This window comes from Callorhinus ursinus, unplaced genomic scaffold (genome assembly GCF_003265705.2).
Source record: "Callorhinus ursinus isolate GAN/ISIS: 27379988/994484 unplaced genomic scaffold, GSC_fseal_2.0 scaffold5, whole genome shotgun sequence".
In the NCBI taxonomy this organism is placed as follows: Eukaryota; Metazoa; Chordata; class Mammalia; order Carnivora; family Otariidae; genus Callorhinus; species Callorhinus ursinus.
Genome location: NW_027397067.1, coordinates 45,684,637 through 45,703,485, shown reverse-complemented (window position 1 = coordinate 45,703,485; position 18,849 = coordinate 45,684,637). Strand labels below are relative to the sequence as shown.

At 35.5% G+C, this 18,849-nt stretch overlaps 1 protein-coding gene across 11 annotated transcripts in view; it reads right to left on the bottom strand.

The window, feature by feature from the left end:
* The window catches only part of VPS13B (vacuolar protein sorting 13 homolog B), a 746,502-nt gene that overhangs the window by 469,063 nt on the left and 258,590 nt on the right, over nucleotides 1-18,849 (bottom strand). Inside the window, exon 20 of one of the 11 annotated variants that reach the window (XM_073893023.1) lies at nucleotides 12,195-12,363. The exons of 9 other annotated variants lie outside the window; for them this stretch is intronic. In XM_073893023.1, the coding sequence (XP_073749124.1) occupies nucleotides 12,329-12,363 (35 nt within the window). In that variant the 3' untranslated portion in view covers nucleotides 12,195-12,328. Of the gene's footprint in view, nucleotides 1-12,194; nucleotides 12,364-14,759; nucleotides 14,871-18,849 lie in introns of those variants that run through there. One more of the 11 variants, XM_073893024.1, reaches the window with a different exon arrangement.

Sequence of the window (18,849 nt, the reverse complement as noted above, 5' to 3'; positions counted from 1 at the left end):
TTATTCCTCTAAAAAAGAATTCTTCACAGTTATTGGATGTTGTAAAATTCAAAAATAAAACTGAGTAGAAATAAGTCAAATCTCATTTTGTCACAGAAACAAGGTTATTTTCTTAATCATTGGTTTGATCATTTTGGAAATCAATATTATATTTAATCAGTTTTAGGTAAACATACCTAAATTTTACTATGAGATAAAAACTTTTAGAATGGAAAAAAAATCACACAAAATCATAGAATATCATATAATAACAATGTACTCTTCAAAGTTGTCTTTTTTTCTAATTTTTTTAACTGCTACAAATCATGAAGGAGACTTCCTCAAGGATAGGGAACCCAGGACTTACTTGGAAATACGTTCAATCACTTTAAAAAAAGAGACTTTGGAGGAGATGTAGGTCAAGTACATGTAAGAACAAGAAACAGATCGAGCACTGCCTCTAGTGCTATCTTTTTTCAATAACTAATAACATTAGCCAGCAAGTGCTGTGCACTATTTTTGGAAGAAGCTTGCTATGTTAAGAATGTAAGACTGTTGAATCACAGACCTGTACCTCTGAAGCAAATAATACATTACATGTTTAAAAAAAAAAGGAAAATATAGTAGGAAGGGAAAAATGAAGGGGGGAAATCGGAGGGGGAGATGAACCATGAGAGACTATGGACTCTGAGAAACAAACTGAAGGTTCTAGAGGGGAGGGGGTGGGGGGATGGGTTAGCCTGGTGATGGGTATTAAAGAGGGCACGTTCTGCGTGGAGCACTGGGTGTTATACGCAAACAATGAATCATGGAACACTACGTCAAAAACTAATGATGTAATGTATGGTGATTAACATAACATAATAAAATAAAATTTAAAAAAAAGAAATGTATCTTCTGAGGAGCACTTCACCTTATACCTGAGATATGACTTATATGTGCCTTAAAAATCAGTGAGCTCACCTTTATTTGTCCTGAAATTAATCACCCTCTAACCCCTCACTATACCACTTTACAGTATCAAAGGACTAGAGTATTGAGGTTATTTCTTTTAACTTCACATGATTAAATGTTTTACTACATAAGCTTCTGTCATGCAATTTTCCGTAGAATAGTCAGTGGAACTCCTTTTCCTTTTTATCAGATTTTTCCTCCAGGACTGATATATGGGTGATGAGGAGGAACAGATGTTTTTGCCTGTTTTTCTGCTTGTAAGTAAATTCATTAGAACTTAGAATTTGGAAGAAAAAGCATTGAATCAAATTGTGCCCTTACTGCAGAAATTTTTTGAATTTTTCTTTTGATATTTCTCAAAAGAAAAATCATTCCATAATCACATAAAAAGTTATTCTATTTTATTTGTTGGCCAAAGCTCATGTTTTCTTGGTTGCACACAAGTTTTTCTTTCAACCTTTGGAAATTTAGCTTCTTTTGATTACTCTCCACTTCTAATAAACCCTGCGGAGCTATTTATGAGCCAAGAGACCCTTTTGCTGAGTAGGAAGGCTACAGAAACAAAGTGAGGCTGGAAATAAGGTGATGGGACTTTTCTGAAAGACACTGGATGGGGTCGTTTCGTTTGTGTAAAGTCTGCCTACTACCAGTAGCAGGAATACTAACAGCATGGCATAACCTGTCAGGGTCTGTAGGTTTGAAATTATTGGAAACAAAATTACTTAAAAAGGAGCCTGCCTATAATCTAATGGTATCACTGTGAAATCAAGTTTTAAACTATGGAGGTGAACCCAGTTTAGTAGCCCCTACTATATTTCCTTTATAAATGTTTGGGAATGCTAAGATTCCACAAGAAGAGGGCAGAAAAAAAATAATCCACCTGATATAACACAAGCAAGGTGGACTATAATTTTATATTAAAAGAGATTAAGATCAGTTGAGCTCCTCTGTGAAGATGGAGTATTCCCGTCAGAGCTGACCAATCCCTCTTCCACATACTCTCAAGGACATTATCGTCCCTTGTAACACTTCCACACTGATTTATAATAAGATACGCATATCTCTCTTCTCTCTCTAGATATTAAGACATTCGATGACTTTTTCTTTGCCTCCATTATAACAGGACTCAACAAAGGTCTACTGAACAATTATCACATGTCAACATTCTTGAAAACTCACAATTAATGGGAATCAGTATCTAAATAATTAAAGTACACATGATATTATGCAGTATAGGTATTAATAGGATGCTATTTGCAAATTTAGAGATATCTGACCAAAAACAAAACAAAACAAAAACAAAAAACCTGCTAAGTCTCCCAGGCAGTGGTCATGTTTTAAGAGAGATAATGTTTGATCTGGGTCTAGGAAGTTCAGTCAGTATTTTCCAGACTAAAAAGAGATTCCAGAAAGGAAGGCAGGCATTTTTGAACACACACATACACACAGTTCAGGAACAAGAAAAGGAATGAACATAAACTGGTCAAGTGGGTGAAAGTAAAGAGGTGATGTCATTCTGTTAATTAAGCTTAAATTCAAATCTTGTGGGCAGTAGGAGGAATCTGTAATTTTTTTAAGACTTTATGTATCTGTCAGAGAGAGAGAGAGAGAGAGTGCACAAGCAGGGGGAGCAGGAGGCAGACGTACTACAAGGGCAAGTATCAGATATTTCTATCCCAGGGTCTTGGGACAGAGTCCTGCATAGGGCTCCTTGCTCAGTGGGGAGTCTGCTTCTCCCTCCCCCATGGCCCCTCCCCCTACACATGTGCACGAGTGCATGCATGCGCACTCTCTCCCCCTCTCTCAAATAAACAAATCTTTAAAAAAATAATGGCAAAGCTAATAACAAATTTAAAATAGTCTTCTAGAGAGGTTAGCAACTAAAATGAAATCTCTTGGAGTTTCCTCAACGTGAAATTATTTATGGTGGTAGGAGGTAAGTCAATCAGCAGATTGTAATATGAATCCCTTTTTAAGAATTACCTTGAAATTAACTTTGATTATTTAACTTTTTAGTATTCATTTTTAAATTGATACAATTTTAAATTAGTTTTTAAATTATAAAATATTTCAGTATTCTTGGAAAAAAGAGAACTACGATGGCAAATGTAAAATAAAAAGTAGAAGTACCCTTCTCAGTTTTTTTCTGAGATTTTTTGGCTACTTTTAATTTATTCTACTTGAACAATAGATTCTTTTTTTGAAAATTTTTATTTATTTAAGAAAGAGAGCATAAGAGAGAGCACAGGTAGGGGGGATGGGCAGAGGGAGAAGCAGATTCCCCACCGAGCAGAGAGCCTGATGTGGGCCTGGATCCCAGGACCCCAGAGATCAGGACCTGAGCCAAAGGCAGATGCTTAACCAACTGAGCCACCCAGGTGACCCTTTGCTCTTGTTTTTAATTGCATTCACTGTGCAAGTCAGAAACCCAGATATTATCTTTAATATATCTCTCTTGAGGACGGCCACATATCATCCCTAAATACTTAGAATGATACCTCCTAAATAATTCTCAAATTTTCTAACCTCTCCATCTCCAGCCTCCTTACCAAGATCAAACTAGTTATCTTTTATAGGAACTATTACCATGTCCTCTCTAATAGTCCACCAACATTCACTCTCATACCAACACGTAGTAATCATGTCATTTCTTCACACTACAGCCAAAATGACCTTTTCAAAACTCAAATCTGATCCTGTCAACACCACCATTCAATGGCTTGGCTTTGCTCTAATGGATGGAAAAAAAAGAACTCCTTACAGGGACCACAAGTCTCAGCAGAGGGTGGCCCCTACCTTTCTCTCAAGATCCTCTTCACCTACATAATGCCTACACTAACTCCTTGATATCGAAACTGATTTCTTAACTTCAGGAAAGCTTACCCCAATTTTCCAAACCAAGTTGTCTTCCTATTATATAATCTCTCCTAACATGATGATTCTTTCTTCTGTGATACTATTACAATTTCAATTTTATATTTATCTGTGTGGTTACTTGTCCCTCCCTCTTACAAGTTCTACAAGGGCAAGTATCAGATATTTCTGTGATTCCACTATATCTTTACCACTTCAATGAAAATCCATCAAACATATGCAGTATAAAAAAATTCATGCATGCTACAATATATTAAAACAATATAGAGATTATAAGAAAGAATTCAACATCTTTCCCCTTCCCCTCTAGCCACCAGAAATAACAACTGTTAATATTCTGTTGTGTGTTCTTAGGAGACATTCTGTATTTTAACACAACTCTGATTGCAAATACATATTGTTCTGGATTTGATTTTCTCCACTATGGATTCTAGATTTTGTGTAAGATATATTCGCAAGAGATACTGAGTTGTGCCTCTAATAAGGAACTATCAGTCTAAATAGCAAGAGGAAGAAAAAGCATTCTATTTTTAAATATGAAAAGTGTCCCACATTCTTTAAAAATAAACTATTCTCCTTTTCATGAGGCAGAAAATAATCTATTTTCAGTATGAAAAACTGGCAACCATCTGAGAGTTGCAAATTTTCTCAAAATAACATTTAAAGATGGCACTTGGCAGAATGTTTTCATGCTATGAAAAAAGTCCCCTAGTTTAACTCTGTGTGCATTTCAAGATACTTACACTATACACTAATGCGTTATTATTAAAATTATGGAAGAAATACAAAGAATTTATACTTAAGAACAAAATGTTCTACGAAAAACTGAAAAATAAAGGCATTTTAATAGCTTCCTAACCTTAAGTCATAGATCATGATGATTGTACTTTATTATTCCATGAAGATAAATAATATGGCCATTCTTACATCATTTAAAGCAAATTTTAAAATGTTAATGCCAAGCCTAGTTCTCTGATCAAAATCACCTTATTTGACTTTTAGAATAGAGGGTTGTTTTATATGGTTCCACAGGGAAATAGCATCATCTAATTTATGTCCATGGTGTTTAGCATTGCAGAGGTAAAACAAATAACTTCTGCATGTCATCTGAAAAAGTTTATTTTCATCATCCTTTTATTTAACAATCTTGATTTCATCTATAATCAGAAATGTGGAGTGCTAAGCATGGGCTAAAAACGGTTTATTTTGTTAGCAACTTAAAAACATAAGGCTGTTTGTTAATTATATCTCAATAAAGCTGAAGGAAAAAAACCACATAAGGCCATAAAATTAATCCTAGTAACAAAAAAAGAAATCTTATGACATACACCTCAGCAGTATTAGGGTTCAAGTTTTACCCCAGACAAGCAGATTATAACAATAAAATGACAAGTGCCTGGTATAGGTAATAGTACCAGTTCAGTAAATCCAAACATGCAGAAATAAACAGGGGCAAGTTATAACATGATCTGAACAATATTTCCTAATTTACAATTTTTAAAAAAACTTAGATCTAAAACGAAATATTATTGAGATTCTTACGCATGTGTATAAGGAGATGTGCAAAAAAATGTTCATGAGAGGATTACTTATAATTTTTTTAAAGATTTGTTTTTTTGGAGAGAGCTTACATGCAAGCAGGGAGAGGAGCTGAGGGAGAGGGAGAGAATCTCAAGCAGACTCCTCGCTGAGCATGGAGCCTGATGCGGGGCTCAGTCCCACAACCCTGAGATCCTGACCTGAGCTGAAACCAAGAGTCAGACACTTAACAGATTGAGCCACCCAGGCACCCTGAGATTTATAATTTTAAAAAATGTTAACAACTTAAATAATCATGAAGAAAAAACAAAACTACTGTGGTACATTCGGATAATGTAATAATATAAAAAAAGAAAATGAATGAACCACAGTTACATAGCTATGAGAGATGTACCATAAGCTGAATAAGAAAATGAAGGTAGAGAAAGAATACAAATGTCATGATACCTTTAACAGCTAATTTTTTTTAAATTTATTTATTTTAGAAAGAGAAAGAATGCGTGCACAAGTCGGGAAAGGGGCAGGGGGAGAGAATCTTTAAGCCCTATGAGCGTGGAGCCCAACAGGCAGCTCAATCCCATGAGCCATGAGATCATGACCTGAGCTAAAACCAAGAGTCGGACACTTAACTGAAGGAGCCACCCAGGCACCCCCCCATTAACAGCTAATTTTTGCTATGTAACACACCACTCCAAAACTCAGAGGCTTAAAACAACTATCATTTACTTAGCTTGGTATTCTGCAGGTCACCCAGTTTCAGTAGCCCCACCTGAAAAGTCTTTCTGGTAGCCCTGGTTGATCTCAGCTGAGGCTAACATTATCTGTAGTCAGCTGCCAGGTAAGCCGAACACTGAGTGCTTATGGGCTAGGGCACCTTAGCTCTCATCACCATGGTTTCTCATATTCTAGCTCAAAATTGTTCACATGGTGGTCTGAGGATTCCAAATAAAGAAAAACAAGCTCCAGAATGCAATTCCTTTTTAAACCTCTGCTTTGTCATGTTTTCTAATGTCCTTTTGGCCGTAGCAAGTCACATGCCAATCCAAATTAGAGGAATGAAGAAATAGACTATATATAATGTCACAGCGTAAGAGTCACAGAAAGATCTATTTTTTTTATCTTTTTTTTTATAATTTCTATAATCTACCACAATATCACTTAGTATGAAACCACGGATTACTATATGTATTGCTGAATATAACATACATACACACAAATATATCAAAAGTACGAAAACATGCATAGTAATGATAAGTGACAGGTTCAAGGTAGTGACCAACTATTGATTTGCAGAAGAAAAATGAGAAAAGGGAAAAAAATAGAGGGAGATTTAATGAAATTTGCAGTTTTCCATTTCATTAGCTGGAAAAGGATTTATAGGTGTTCTTGTAAAATAAATTGTTTCACCTTTTAGCATGTCTAATTTCATTTTTTAAATGATAAAATTAAAATTCCTATAAAATAAGGATATTACAAAGGGCCTTCAACATATTACTAAACAGACTACAAAATAAAATCTGACAGAGTTTTTTTTAAAGCCTAGTGAATGGAGGATCAATTTTACATTATTTGCATAATCAGAAAAGGATAAAAACAATAAAAAGGAACAGGATTAGTAAAATGTGACACCTGGTAGAAAAGAAAAAAAACAAAAACTGTTAAATATATCCATGTTCAATATAGGCTACAAAATACTCATTTGGATAATGTATTGTCAAACATGGGCTAATAATTCAAACTTGTAAAAATATGGGGAAATAAGCCATCATGAACTATGATCAAAAGAATACAACAGCAGAAACAGACCTGCCAAAACTTTAAATAACAGCATTATTAAATATAGATTATAATATAACAGTGTTTGAATTAATTAACTAAAGGGAATGGAATGGAAAACTTAAGAACTAAATATAATTAAAAAAGAATAGAGTGCCAAAAGACATTCAAAATGAATTTTTAAAAATACTCAATGAAATTATAAACACAGTGGATAGGTTCTGAAGAAATCACCCAAAATGTAACACAAAAAGAGAAAGATTAAAAATATAAAAGAGGGATACAGATACAAGAATGATGGAATGATTGTATCCAACATGTTCTATCAAAGGTTCAGAAGGAGAAAAGAGTGGGGAACAATATTTGAAGAAATAATAGCTGAAAATTTTCCAGAATTGATAAAAGACACAAATTCTCAGATTCAGACAGCAAAATGATTCCCAAGTAAGATAAATAAAATGAAAACCAAAACTGATAAATTAGGGTTAAACTATATAAAAGAATGGTAAACAAAAAGATAAAATCAAGTACAAAAAATAGACCTATTACCTAAAAAGAAATGACAGACTAACAGCAGACTTCTCAAATAAAGAAAACTATCAAGCAGAGTTTTATACCCAGATAAACTATTACTTGAGTTTCAAATAAGGCAAACTTTCTAGACAGCATCCTAGAAAAAATTAATTTATCAAAACTAACTCAAGAGGAAATAGAAAATATGAATACCCTACACCTAGCAGAGAAATTGAAACAGTTTAAAAATGTTATAAGGGGAGGAAGAAGTGGGGAGGGGAGAGAGAATAAGGAAGAGGAGACTGCAATGGTGGAAAGAAAAAAGCAGAAAGAAAGCAAAAGATTGTTTAGAAAAGGAGGAGGAGGAAGGAAAGGGAAAGACGGTGGGAGGAAATATGGAGGAAGGAGCAGGACCAAACAGTTCTAAGAAAAAGTCCATAAAACTTATAAAGAGCATTCCAATATTTTACAAACTCTTTCAGAGAATTTTTTTAAAAAAGAAGTTTTACCAATTTATAAGTCTAGCAAACTTTCATACCAAATCAAGAACAGCATAAGAATGAAAAACTTATACAGCAAGTTCACTAAGGGAAATACAAGCAAAAGAAATGTACATACGTGTGTCCTTCATGATTTATATAATTATTTGGGAGTATAAAATAATTTTCTTTTTGAGTATAAAATAATTTTCAAGCACTGCTTTAACCACCTCTCAAAAATGTTGACATACACTATTCCATTATCATTTAGTAATATAAAAATAAATCATGACTAAGATGGGTTTGTTGCAGGACAGTAAGTATAGTTAAAAATGAAAATTCTTCAACACGATTAAGAGATCTACCAGATATCTCTCTGGCTCAGTTGGTTAAGTGTCTGCCTTCCGCTCAGGTTATGATCCCAGAGTCCTGGGATGGAGCCCACAACGAACTCCCTGCTTAGTGGGGAGTCTGCTTCTTGCTCTACCTCTCCTTCCCCCTGCTCATGTTCTCTGTCTCAAATAAACAAATAGAATCTTTTTTTAAAAAAAGATATCTAGCAGATACATACTTATCATCCATCATACTTTTTTTTAAAGATTTTATCTATTTACTTGAGAGAGAGTGAGAGCAAAAGAGAGAGCACAGAGGGAGACGGAGAAGCAGACTCCCTGCTGAGCAGAGAGCCCAACACAGTGCTTGATCCCAGGATTCTGAGATCAGGACCTGAGCCAAAGGCAGCCACTTAACAGACTGAGGAACCCGGGCACCCCTCATCACATCATACTTAATGTAATAAAATATCACACTTAATGGGGAAACATTAGGATTTTTTAAATCAAGAAACAGGAGCTGACCATCACCACTTCCAGTGCTGAAAGTCCTAGTCAGTGAATTAAAACACAAGAAATTAAAATATTAAAATCATATGCATAGGGTGTGATAAAAAAGACACCCAAACATATACTAACATTCACACAAGATATAATACAGATAAGTTCAATCAAGTTTCAATTAAAATACAAATACAGGAGCGCCTGGCTGGCTCAGTTGGTAGAGCAACCGACTCTTGATCTTGGGGTCATGAGCTCAAGCCTCATGTTGGGTGTAAAGGTTACTTAAAAAAAATAATAAAATAATAAAGTAATAAAATTCAAATACAGATTTTTGTGGAACTTGAAAACTTCATTTTTTAAAAATAAGTATTTGTAAGATGTAACCTAATCTTTTGTCAGTCCACAAAATGATGCCTTTACAGCCTATTAGTGACCCAGCTGCAGAAAGCCCTAGGTGTGCAGAAATACCATATAGCAGCAGTCCTGTGCCATTGAGTCAAGATGCATCAATCTGAGCTCAGTGAGTACATCCACACTGACCTGCTGGAGAAGAACATTGCCATTGTCCACAAATTATTGAATCAAGATGTGACAATCTGAGCTCAGTGAGTACATCCACACTGACCTGCTAGAGAAGAACACTGACATTGTCCACAAATTATTGAATCCGCCTCTGATCCTCTCAAAAAGATTGTGTATGACAACCTGGATGACCCCAGTCAACCAGGAGACTGAGTGGGCCAGGATATATCTGTAGCTGCATGCAGCCCAACTACAGAACTATGCAGGACATCATAGAGCAGTTCTTCAGCAGTAGGTGCCCAAAATAGCATGCCATCCACCATCCACTATGACCACTTGATCAAGACCCATCTTTGGGGCCAAGAAAGAGCTACACCAGGCCAAAGACATAAACCAGGCAATGTATACACTTCTGGCAACTACAGTTTCCAAGAATAGCATGGGCTTCAGGAGGCCTGGATCTGGCATCATTCACCAGATCATTCTGGAAAACTATGCACACCCTGCAATCTTCTGATTGGCATTTACTCCCAGACTCCCAATAGTGGTGGCCTGTGGAGCATCTATATTGGCATTGGGGGTGCTGAAACTGTGGATGGCAAGTTTGGGACTTCCTGGAAGTTGACAGTCCCCAAATGATTGGTGTGAAGCTTATCAGCATGCTCTCCAGCTAGATATCACCCACAGATGTGATCCTAAAAATGATAGACATCCTTGTGGTGAAAGGTAGCATGAATACTATGGTGGAGTAGCATAGGTCTGGTGTGGACTCCATCTCCTATACTGACATGATGACAATCTGCAACATGGGTACATATTGGGGCCCTCAATGTTATCTTACAAGCACAAAATGAAGAAATACCTAAGTTAAGCAGGGCAAGGAGACATGGCCAATCTTGCATATAAAATCAAGTACGCTTGGTACCTGACCCTGGCTGTCATTATAAACAACTGATTGAAATTAACCTCAACAAGCCAAAGTAATACATTAATGAGCCCTTTACCCTGTTCTGGTCCACTCTGTGGCAGAAGGAGGTACTGCGGGAGGAAGGAAGAATGTCCTCTGTACATCCAGTGGGTCTGCAGCTGCACCAACTCATGCTATGACAGCATGGGGGGCATTCAGCAGATGTGGCCAAGCCGGTGCTGGCTCACAGGCTCAAGAGCAAATCCCAGTTCACCATTGCACTGAGATTCAAAGAGACCTACACCACAACTGAGTGGAATGGTTATGCTTAGATCCTACAGGATATGGGTGGCGTTGTCGTAGCCAACATCTGTGGCCACTGCACTGACCAGTAGAACAGAAAGGACATCAACGAGAGAAAAGTGCAGTCATAACCTCCTACAAACAGGAACTTCACTGGCCAAAATAACATGAACCCTAAGATCCATACCTTCATTGCATCCCCCAAACTTATCACAACTCTGGCCACTCCTGGCATCCTCAGGTTCAACTCAGAGACTGACTTCCTAAGAGGCAAGAATGGCAGGAAGTTCAAACTGGAGGCTCCAGATGCAGATGAGCTTCACCAAGTAGAGATCAACCCCCAGGCAAGATACATACCAGCCCCTGTTCCTAAGAATAGCAGTGGGCAGGGAGGTAGATAAGAGCCCTACCAGCAAGCACCTGCAGCTCCTGAAGCCTTTCGACACATGCGATGGCAAAGACTTAAATGACTTACAGAAGGATCCTTATAAAAGTCAAAGGAGAGGGGTGACTGGCTGGTTCAGAACGTGAGACTCTTGAACTTGGGGTCATGAATTCAAGCCCCATATTGGGTGTAGAGATTACTTAAAAAAATTAAAAAAAAAAAAGTCGAAGGAGAGTATACCATTGACCATAACCTGACTGCAGGCACCTAGCTCAAGTTCTGGGGCTACCTGGACAATATCATTAACAATCTGCTTATTGGTGCTATCCAGCAAAAAGAGCAAGGTTAACTCTGTGCATTGTTGTCACAATAGGAGTTTTGTCCCATCCCTGACACTACCCATTAGTATAAGAAACATGGCATCAAAACAAAACAAAACAAAAAAAAAACATGGCATTAGATAGGCTGTGATCAGATATGAGAACCATGGTGAGAGAATAAACTGTAGTATGTTCATAAGAAAGATTACTACATAAATGACCAAATAAGAGTTCTAGGAATAAAAACTTAATATTGAATAAAAAAGGAATTTTCAAAAGAATACAAATCATAAATCAAAACATGCAAAACAATATGAAACTTCAATATTTTTAAATCATACATTATACTAAAAGTATAAAGGCATACACAGGCACAGGAATAATGACTGCTAAACTTCAGAACAGTGGCCAATTCTAATATGGTAAAGAGGGAGAAGAATATGACTGGGAAAGAAAAAAGGGAGACTCAATATGTATTTGTAATGATTTTCTTTTAAAGCTGAGATATTCATTATATCATTCTGTATTTTTATGTTGGCAAACAACTTAAAATAACCTAAACCATCTTTAAATCAGATAAAGTTAGAGAACTCACACTATCTAATGTCAAGATTCAGGTTACAGCTACAGCAAAGACAACCATGGATATTGGCATAAACATAAACAGATTAATGAAACAGACCTACAAATATACTGTCAATTGATTTTTGACAAAGATGCCAATACAATTCAATGAGGAAAGAAAGGCTTTTCAATACACAGTTTTAACAACTGAATAAACAAATGGGGAAAAATAATATTGAAAACCTTGATCCCAGGGCGCCTGGATGGCTCAGAGGGTTAAGCGTCTGCCTTCGGCTCAGATCATGATCCCAGGGTCCTGGGATTGAGCCCTGCATTGGGCTCCCTGCTTGGCGGGGAGTCTGCTTCTCCCTCTCCCTCTACAGCTTCCCCTGCTTGTACTTTCTCACTCTTTCTGTCGAATAAATAAATAAAATCTTTCAAAAAAAAAAAAAAAAGAAAACCTTGATCCCAACCAAGCGCTATTCATGAAAACTGACTTAAGATATATTACAGACCTAAAAATAAAGCTAAACTATAAAGTTTTTAGAAAAAAAATTTACAAGACTATCAGATTTCTTAGAAAAATCTAAAATACAAAAAGCATTAATCACTGAAAAATTGATAAAATTTGACTGCATCAAAATTTTAAAATTTTGCTCCTTACTGGGACTGCCAGATTAGGAAAAAAGTCCTCCACACACAGAAGAATATATAAGGAACCCTAACAACTCAGTAAGACAAACTGCCAATATAAAACAACCAACTTCACAAGAGAAGGTATCAAGTACCAAAAAGCAAATGAAAAGATTAATATAATTAGTCATCAGATAAAAACAAATTAATATCAGCATGGGATACCTTTTCATGCTTTATAGAAAAGATAATATCAAAATGGTTACACCAAATATTGACAAAGACATGGATGGAATGACTGTAACACATATTGCTGGTGGGGATGTTAAATCACACAACCCCTTGGATAGAAGGTTTAGCATTTTGTTATAAACATACACCTATTAAGATAGGTGTATCTTGCTGATAGGTTATCAGCAACTACATTCCTAAATATGCATGCAACACAAATGAAAATGTATGTCCACAAAAGATTTGTACAAGAATGTCAAAGTAGCTTTAATCACAATAACTCGAAACTGGAAACAACCCAAATGTCCATCAACAATAGAATGGAAAAACTGTATCATATCTGTATACTGAAATAATACTTGACAATAAAAAATAATAAACAACTGACACACAAATTATGCATAATTTCAAAAACATTATGTTGAGCAAAAATCTGACAATGAGACAGATAGATAGACCGATCAATCGATTGACCGATCAGAGAATTACGCTGGATGAAAAAAGCCATTCCTAAAAGGTTACACACCACATACATGACTCCATTTATATAACATTCTTTAACAAAATTATAAAAATGGAGAATGTATTAGTGGTTGTCAGTGGTTAAGATGTGAGGCTGGAGTAGGCTGGAAGGAGAAAGCAGGAGCTAAGTGGTTATGGTTATAAAACAGTGAAAGAAGGGATCCTGGTAATGGAACTGCTCTGTATTTTGACTGCGGCAGTAGATACATAAATCTAATAAATCTGAACATGTAATATAATCACACAGAATGAACACACACAGAAGCACAAATAAAATGGGAGAAATCTGAATAAGATTAGTGAACTGCCAATATCCTGATTGGGATATTGTATTATAGTTCTGAAAGATGTTATCATTGAGAGAGAATGAGGATAGGGTATATATGATCTCTCTCTAGTATTTCTTAGAACTACATGTGAATCTACAATTATCCCTAATAAAAGGCTTAATTTAAAAAACTTAAAAAACATATATATGCCCTCTATTCTCTTTGCACATCTTTCTCCAAGAAACAGATTTTCTAGGCATTAATTTTATGTCTCCCTGATCCATCTAAGAAAGCAATAATTTAAAGATATAAGACCATAAGAAAGTTACATTTTTAAATATCTTATTCTTTTCTAAAATATATGAACTCTACAACCCTCCAAACTCTCCTTACCAGGTTGCCACTAAAGCAGTACTATTCAAAGAGACAAAGCACTATTTTGATACACATATGTCTAAACAATTATGATTTCTTCACACATCCATTAAACGATAAACCACTACTAGAGGGCTAAATCCTTCTTTAAGTGGCCCTGGAATCACTTGACTGCTTCTTATTAAGGAAATTAAACAATGTTATTATACTTGACTACCCTGCTATAGAAAACATGTGACTCAATTTTTTCTTTCCTTTCCTATCAAAATGAGGTTAATGCAATACCAATACAATTTCAAGACAAATAGATGGACAAAAAAGTGAAAGTTACTGAAGCCTACTATTTAAAAGTTTATAATTCACACAGATAACTTTTTTCTTTTTTTTTCACATTGGAAATTTAAAGAAGAATCTTTATTATAGTGAATATGAAAGGAATGGATAAAATCTTTTAATCTAAATCTTTTATCCTGAATCCCATGCTGTGCATTTAAGAATGTTTTGAAGGATAACCTAACTCAATGTACATAAAGCACTGAAGTTAAGTAAGGATTCTGGTAAGTGTAACATTGACTTTGTACTTGTAAACATCCTTTCCACACTTAACCCCTTGGATACTTAAAGAATTTATTTACTGAATCAATTCCTCAGAATATATCAAAGAACATTTAATTTGGCCTAAAACATGAACTGATTAAAAAAAAAGTTACCTGATCCCTTACTTGCATAAAATGGCAATTTAATGAAAAGACTAATGTGGTAACTACAAATCTTAGCCTTACTGATGATGCCTGATTTTTCTATTTCCTTGCAAATATTTAAGACCTGTTAAAAATAATATTTTAATCCAATGATCTTGAGTTTAAAATTCAGCCATTTCTTCTGTGAACTGAAAGACATAGAATGGAAAATGGATAAGTCACAGGCTATTATTTAAATGATCCAATGAGTCTTTACACTGATTTTAACTGACATAGTTACACACGTTAGGATATTAGACAGGACAAATCTCTTCCACTTCATTTATCAATATTGTTGAAACCCAATTAAATTAAAAATTTCCTATAATAGATAAGAAACAAACCTCTATTCTAATATGGGTTGCTGGGGTTGTGAAAATGATGCTACAACGATTCCCAAACTTTTGAAAAACTGACTTTGTAATTAGGTTTCAAATACTTAATTGATACTGTTAATTGATGTTGTTTTGTTTAGCCCTCCCCCAAAGAGGCAAAAATACACTAATACATAAATGAAGACATTAGCAAAGATTCGGGGGAAAAATGTAAGATACTCCATTTTTGCTTTTTACTAACATAATTTTAGAGCACAAGGGAAATTTTATCACTGCTTATTTCAAACTTACTTGTAAGATGACTTAACAAAAATCTCACCTAGAGGCTTGAGCATGTTAACCTTTTTGGTCCAAAAAAAATTACTTTAAATTAACAAAATATCCCTTGAACAAAATGGAATTTAAACTAAATATATTGTTAATTATTCATTTCCCTTAAATTCTTAAAGTTATCCCTCTGTAGTTACAACGGTGAGCTCAAAATATTGACAATTTCTCCTGTCAACTACCTATAAAATATAAGATCACTCAATGTATTCTTCTGCCTCATGTACACATGCAATACTTTAAATAACTTTTTCTGCAGCAGCTTTCAGATTTCACTTCCAGCCTTGATTTTTACAATTTTATCTACACCAAACTCCACTAAAAGTCAAAATACATTAAGAAGTTTATTGTGTTGGGGCATGGGGGCGGCTTAGTTAAGCCTCCAACTCTTAATTTTGGCTCAGGTTATGATCTCAGGGTTGTGAGATCGAGCCCCACGTCAGGCTTCTCTGTGCTGGGTGTGGAGCGTGCTTAAGACTCTCTCTCCCCCTCTGCCCCTCCCCACTTCCCGCTCAAAAAATAAAAAAGTGTATTGTGTTGATTTGTACAAAAATGCATAAATACAACCCAGATGTTTTATGTTAACATAATCAGCTGTCTTTCTTCAAATTAAAATTATCCTTAATTTGCTAGCCAAAGTATCACTTTTTTAGCAATTCAGAATTTAAAATTTTACTTCGCTAAAACTACTAGTATCATTTATGCCAATGAGAACATAAGTCTATTAAAACAGAGAACTTCTTCATAAAGGAGTTGTATCTGCCCCACAGCTATAAACAGCAAGATGCTAGAATTAAGCTGTAAATAATGTTGCTAGCCAGTCTGACAGTTCTATTGTCATGGAGGGCTGACTACAGTAGCTACTGTACTAAATGACTAGCTTGTAATGCAATGATAAGACACTGCTTAAAATGAACAAAGCTGATCCCCGAAGTAAGGTTTTCTAAGCACTTCACAGGACCAATTCATAACAAAAATACAGCTAAGCAAATTGTCAGCAGTCTTCACAAGTTTTTCTTCTGTAGGCCTTATCCCCGTGATTAACTAGGTAAGAGTTCAGTAAAACCATCTATCCTTATTCTGAAAAAGATATTTAAAAAATTAGAGGAAGTTCAGTGGATATGCAATAAAATTATCTATGATTAAGGAACCTGAAGTAGAACATTTTAATATATATGTGAATGAAAGCTAAAAAGTGAAGGAACAATGCTTACCAAAAATAATACAGATTTTTGTAAAGACTGAATAGCACCTAATACTACAATTCGATAAGGAACAAAACTTGTCCAAAATTGCTTTAAAATGGGAGAAAAAAAGGCACAAGTTTTTGACTAGTGGCGTTTAGATACATAAAAAAAAAACTTTAAAAAAAAACGATATTGATGGTTACAATTCTCTGTAGACATGACTAGATCAGTTAACTTCTTAATGTAGCCCCTCTTACCATTACAATTTCCTTGTAACTAATTCACTTTTTTAAAAAAGATTTTATTTATTTATTTGACAGAGAGAGAGAGAGAGAACAAGTAGGCAGAGAGGCAGGCAGAGGGAGAGGGAGAAGCAGGCTCCCTGATGCGGGACTCGATCCCAGGACCCTGGGATCATGACCTGAGCCGAAGGCAGCCGCTTAACCGGCTGAGCCACCCAGGTGCCCACTACTTCACTTTTCAACCCAGCACTCTATTTTCCCCACAACATGGAAGATAGGAGACAATCACAAATTAAAATATAGGTGACAACACCTGGATATTAAAAAAAAAATAGAGGACACAGGAGGGAACCTTCAGGAGATACAATTAATTCAGACTGAGAGTTGGGGTAAGGGAAACAAGAAGACCACAGGAGGAATAATGCAGGAACTTGAGTCCAGAGGTAATAACCAAGTATCTTAAATAATGTTTCAGAAAGAACAATCCTGTTCTTCCATTCTATTTACTCAGTACTTGATTAAATTCCCAAATTCTCCTTTCTCTTCTAAAGTCCCACCCTTCAAATAAGAAAGTTGATTAAACACAGACAAACAAACCCCATCACGGGCCCCTAACTAGAACTTCATATTTTCTATGAATGGCAATAATAACTTAACAATGAGGACCATACTATTGTTTAGTATCACATATGTGATCAAAAAGTTCTGATAAGAAATATTTTAACTTTTATAAAACAATTCTACATGGTGACTTCTGAAATAACAGCTCAAGAGAGCTACTCCAAATATGCCCATATTTCAAGCTCTCTTCTAAAATCCTAGGCAAACACGTCTAAATAGGCATCTCTGTTAGTTAAAAAATACATTACAGAATACAACATGCATGCTAAAGAAGTGGTTCTCAAACAGTGGCAGCATCCTTGACACATTTTGGTTGTAACAACTTGGAAGGTACTACTGGTATCTAGAGATTAAAGATGCTGCAAAATCATCCTAAAATGCACTAAAATTATCTGGTCCAAAATGTTGATAGAGCCATTATCAAAACATTTTTTTTGCTCTACAAGAACACTGAAGTAACCTGAAGTAATCAGTAAATTCCTTACTGTTAGAATTTCTGTGCTATAGTCTATTTTTAGAATCTGTCAAGATGATAAGACACTATTTAGTGAAATCCCAGAGAATACTGTCATGACACAGAACAGGAAGGTAAAGATCGCTGGGAAGGCTTAGTGGTTATGTTTAATGTAATCCACTGCAGCTGATGGCTCAGAAAGAAAGAAGTTGCTTCAAGACTGAAATTGGCAGTCAGGCTGCAAAAAGGTAAATTTTATTTATAATTTAGAACTAACAGGGTTTTCCCCCCTTGATGTAGATGGATTTCCTTGAACTGCTAACACACACACTGACATCAGGGCAAAAAATGTAGATGAAAAATTTGATTCACCATTCCCTATGGTGATTTTGTCAAACAAGATATATAGATCACACTCTCCTTCCAGAATACCAAATGTATCTTTTCAAAAATATTCATTTTACTAAAACACATGCTCGGAAATAGTGTAGATGCTAATCACAATAGCTGCCTAACTTAGTATTTATTGAAGCAAATGAAGTTTAAAACAAGATGCCCAAAACTAAAATACAGGGCCTAGAAGACCTCTCAAAAAAATGCCAAGAGAATTAAAATTTCACTCAGTCTGGTAAGATAATGCTTCACAAGCAGAAAAGTCCTACAGTCCAAGAACAGCCAAACTAATGGAACCTTAGAAACCATCCTGAGCAGGACTTCTCAAAGGAGGGTATTTATATTCCTAGGCATACACAGTATAAGCCAAGGAGTATTCCAAGTGACAAAATAAGCACAAGTAGGTCTTAGCTGAGAAGGAACCTAACCTAGTCACTAAATAAAAGAGCAATGCTATGGAATTCTTTGCACTAACCTACCACGTACTAGTGCCATTCCACTAAGGTTGCTTACTTTGGACCTTCCCATCCCTCAAAGGCTCTACATTACCTAAAAATTACTACTTGGCT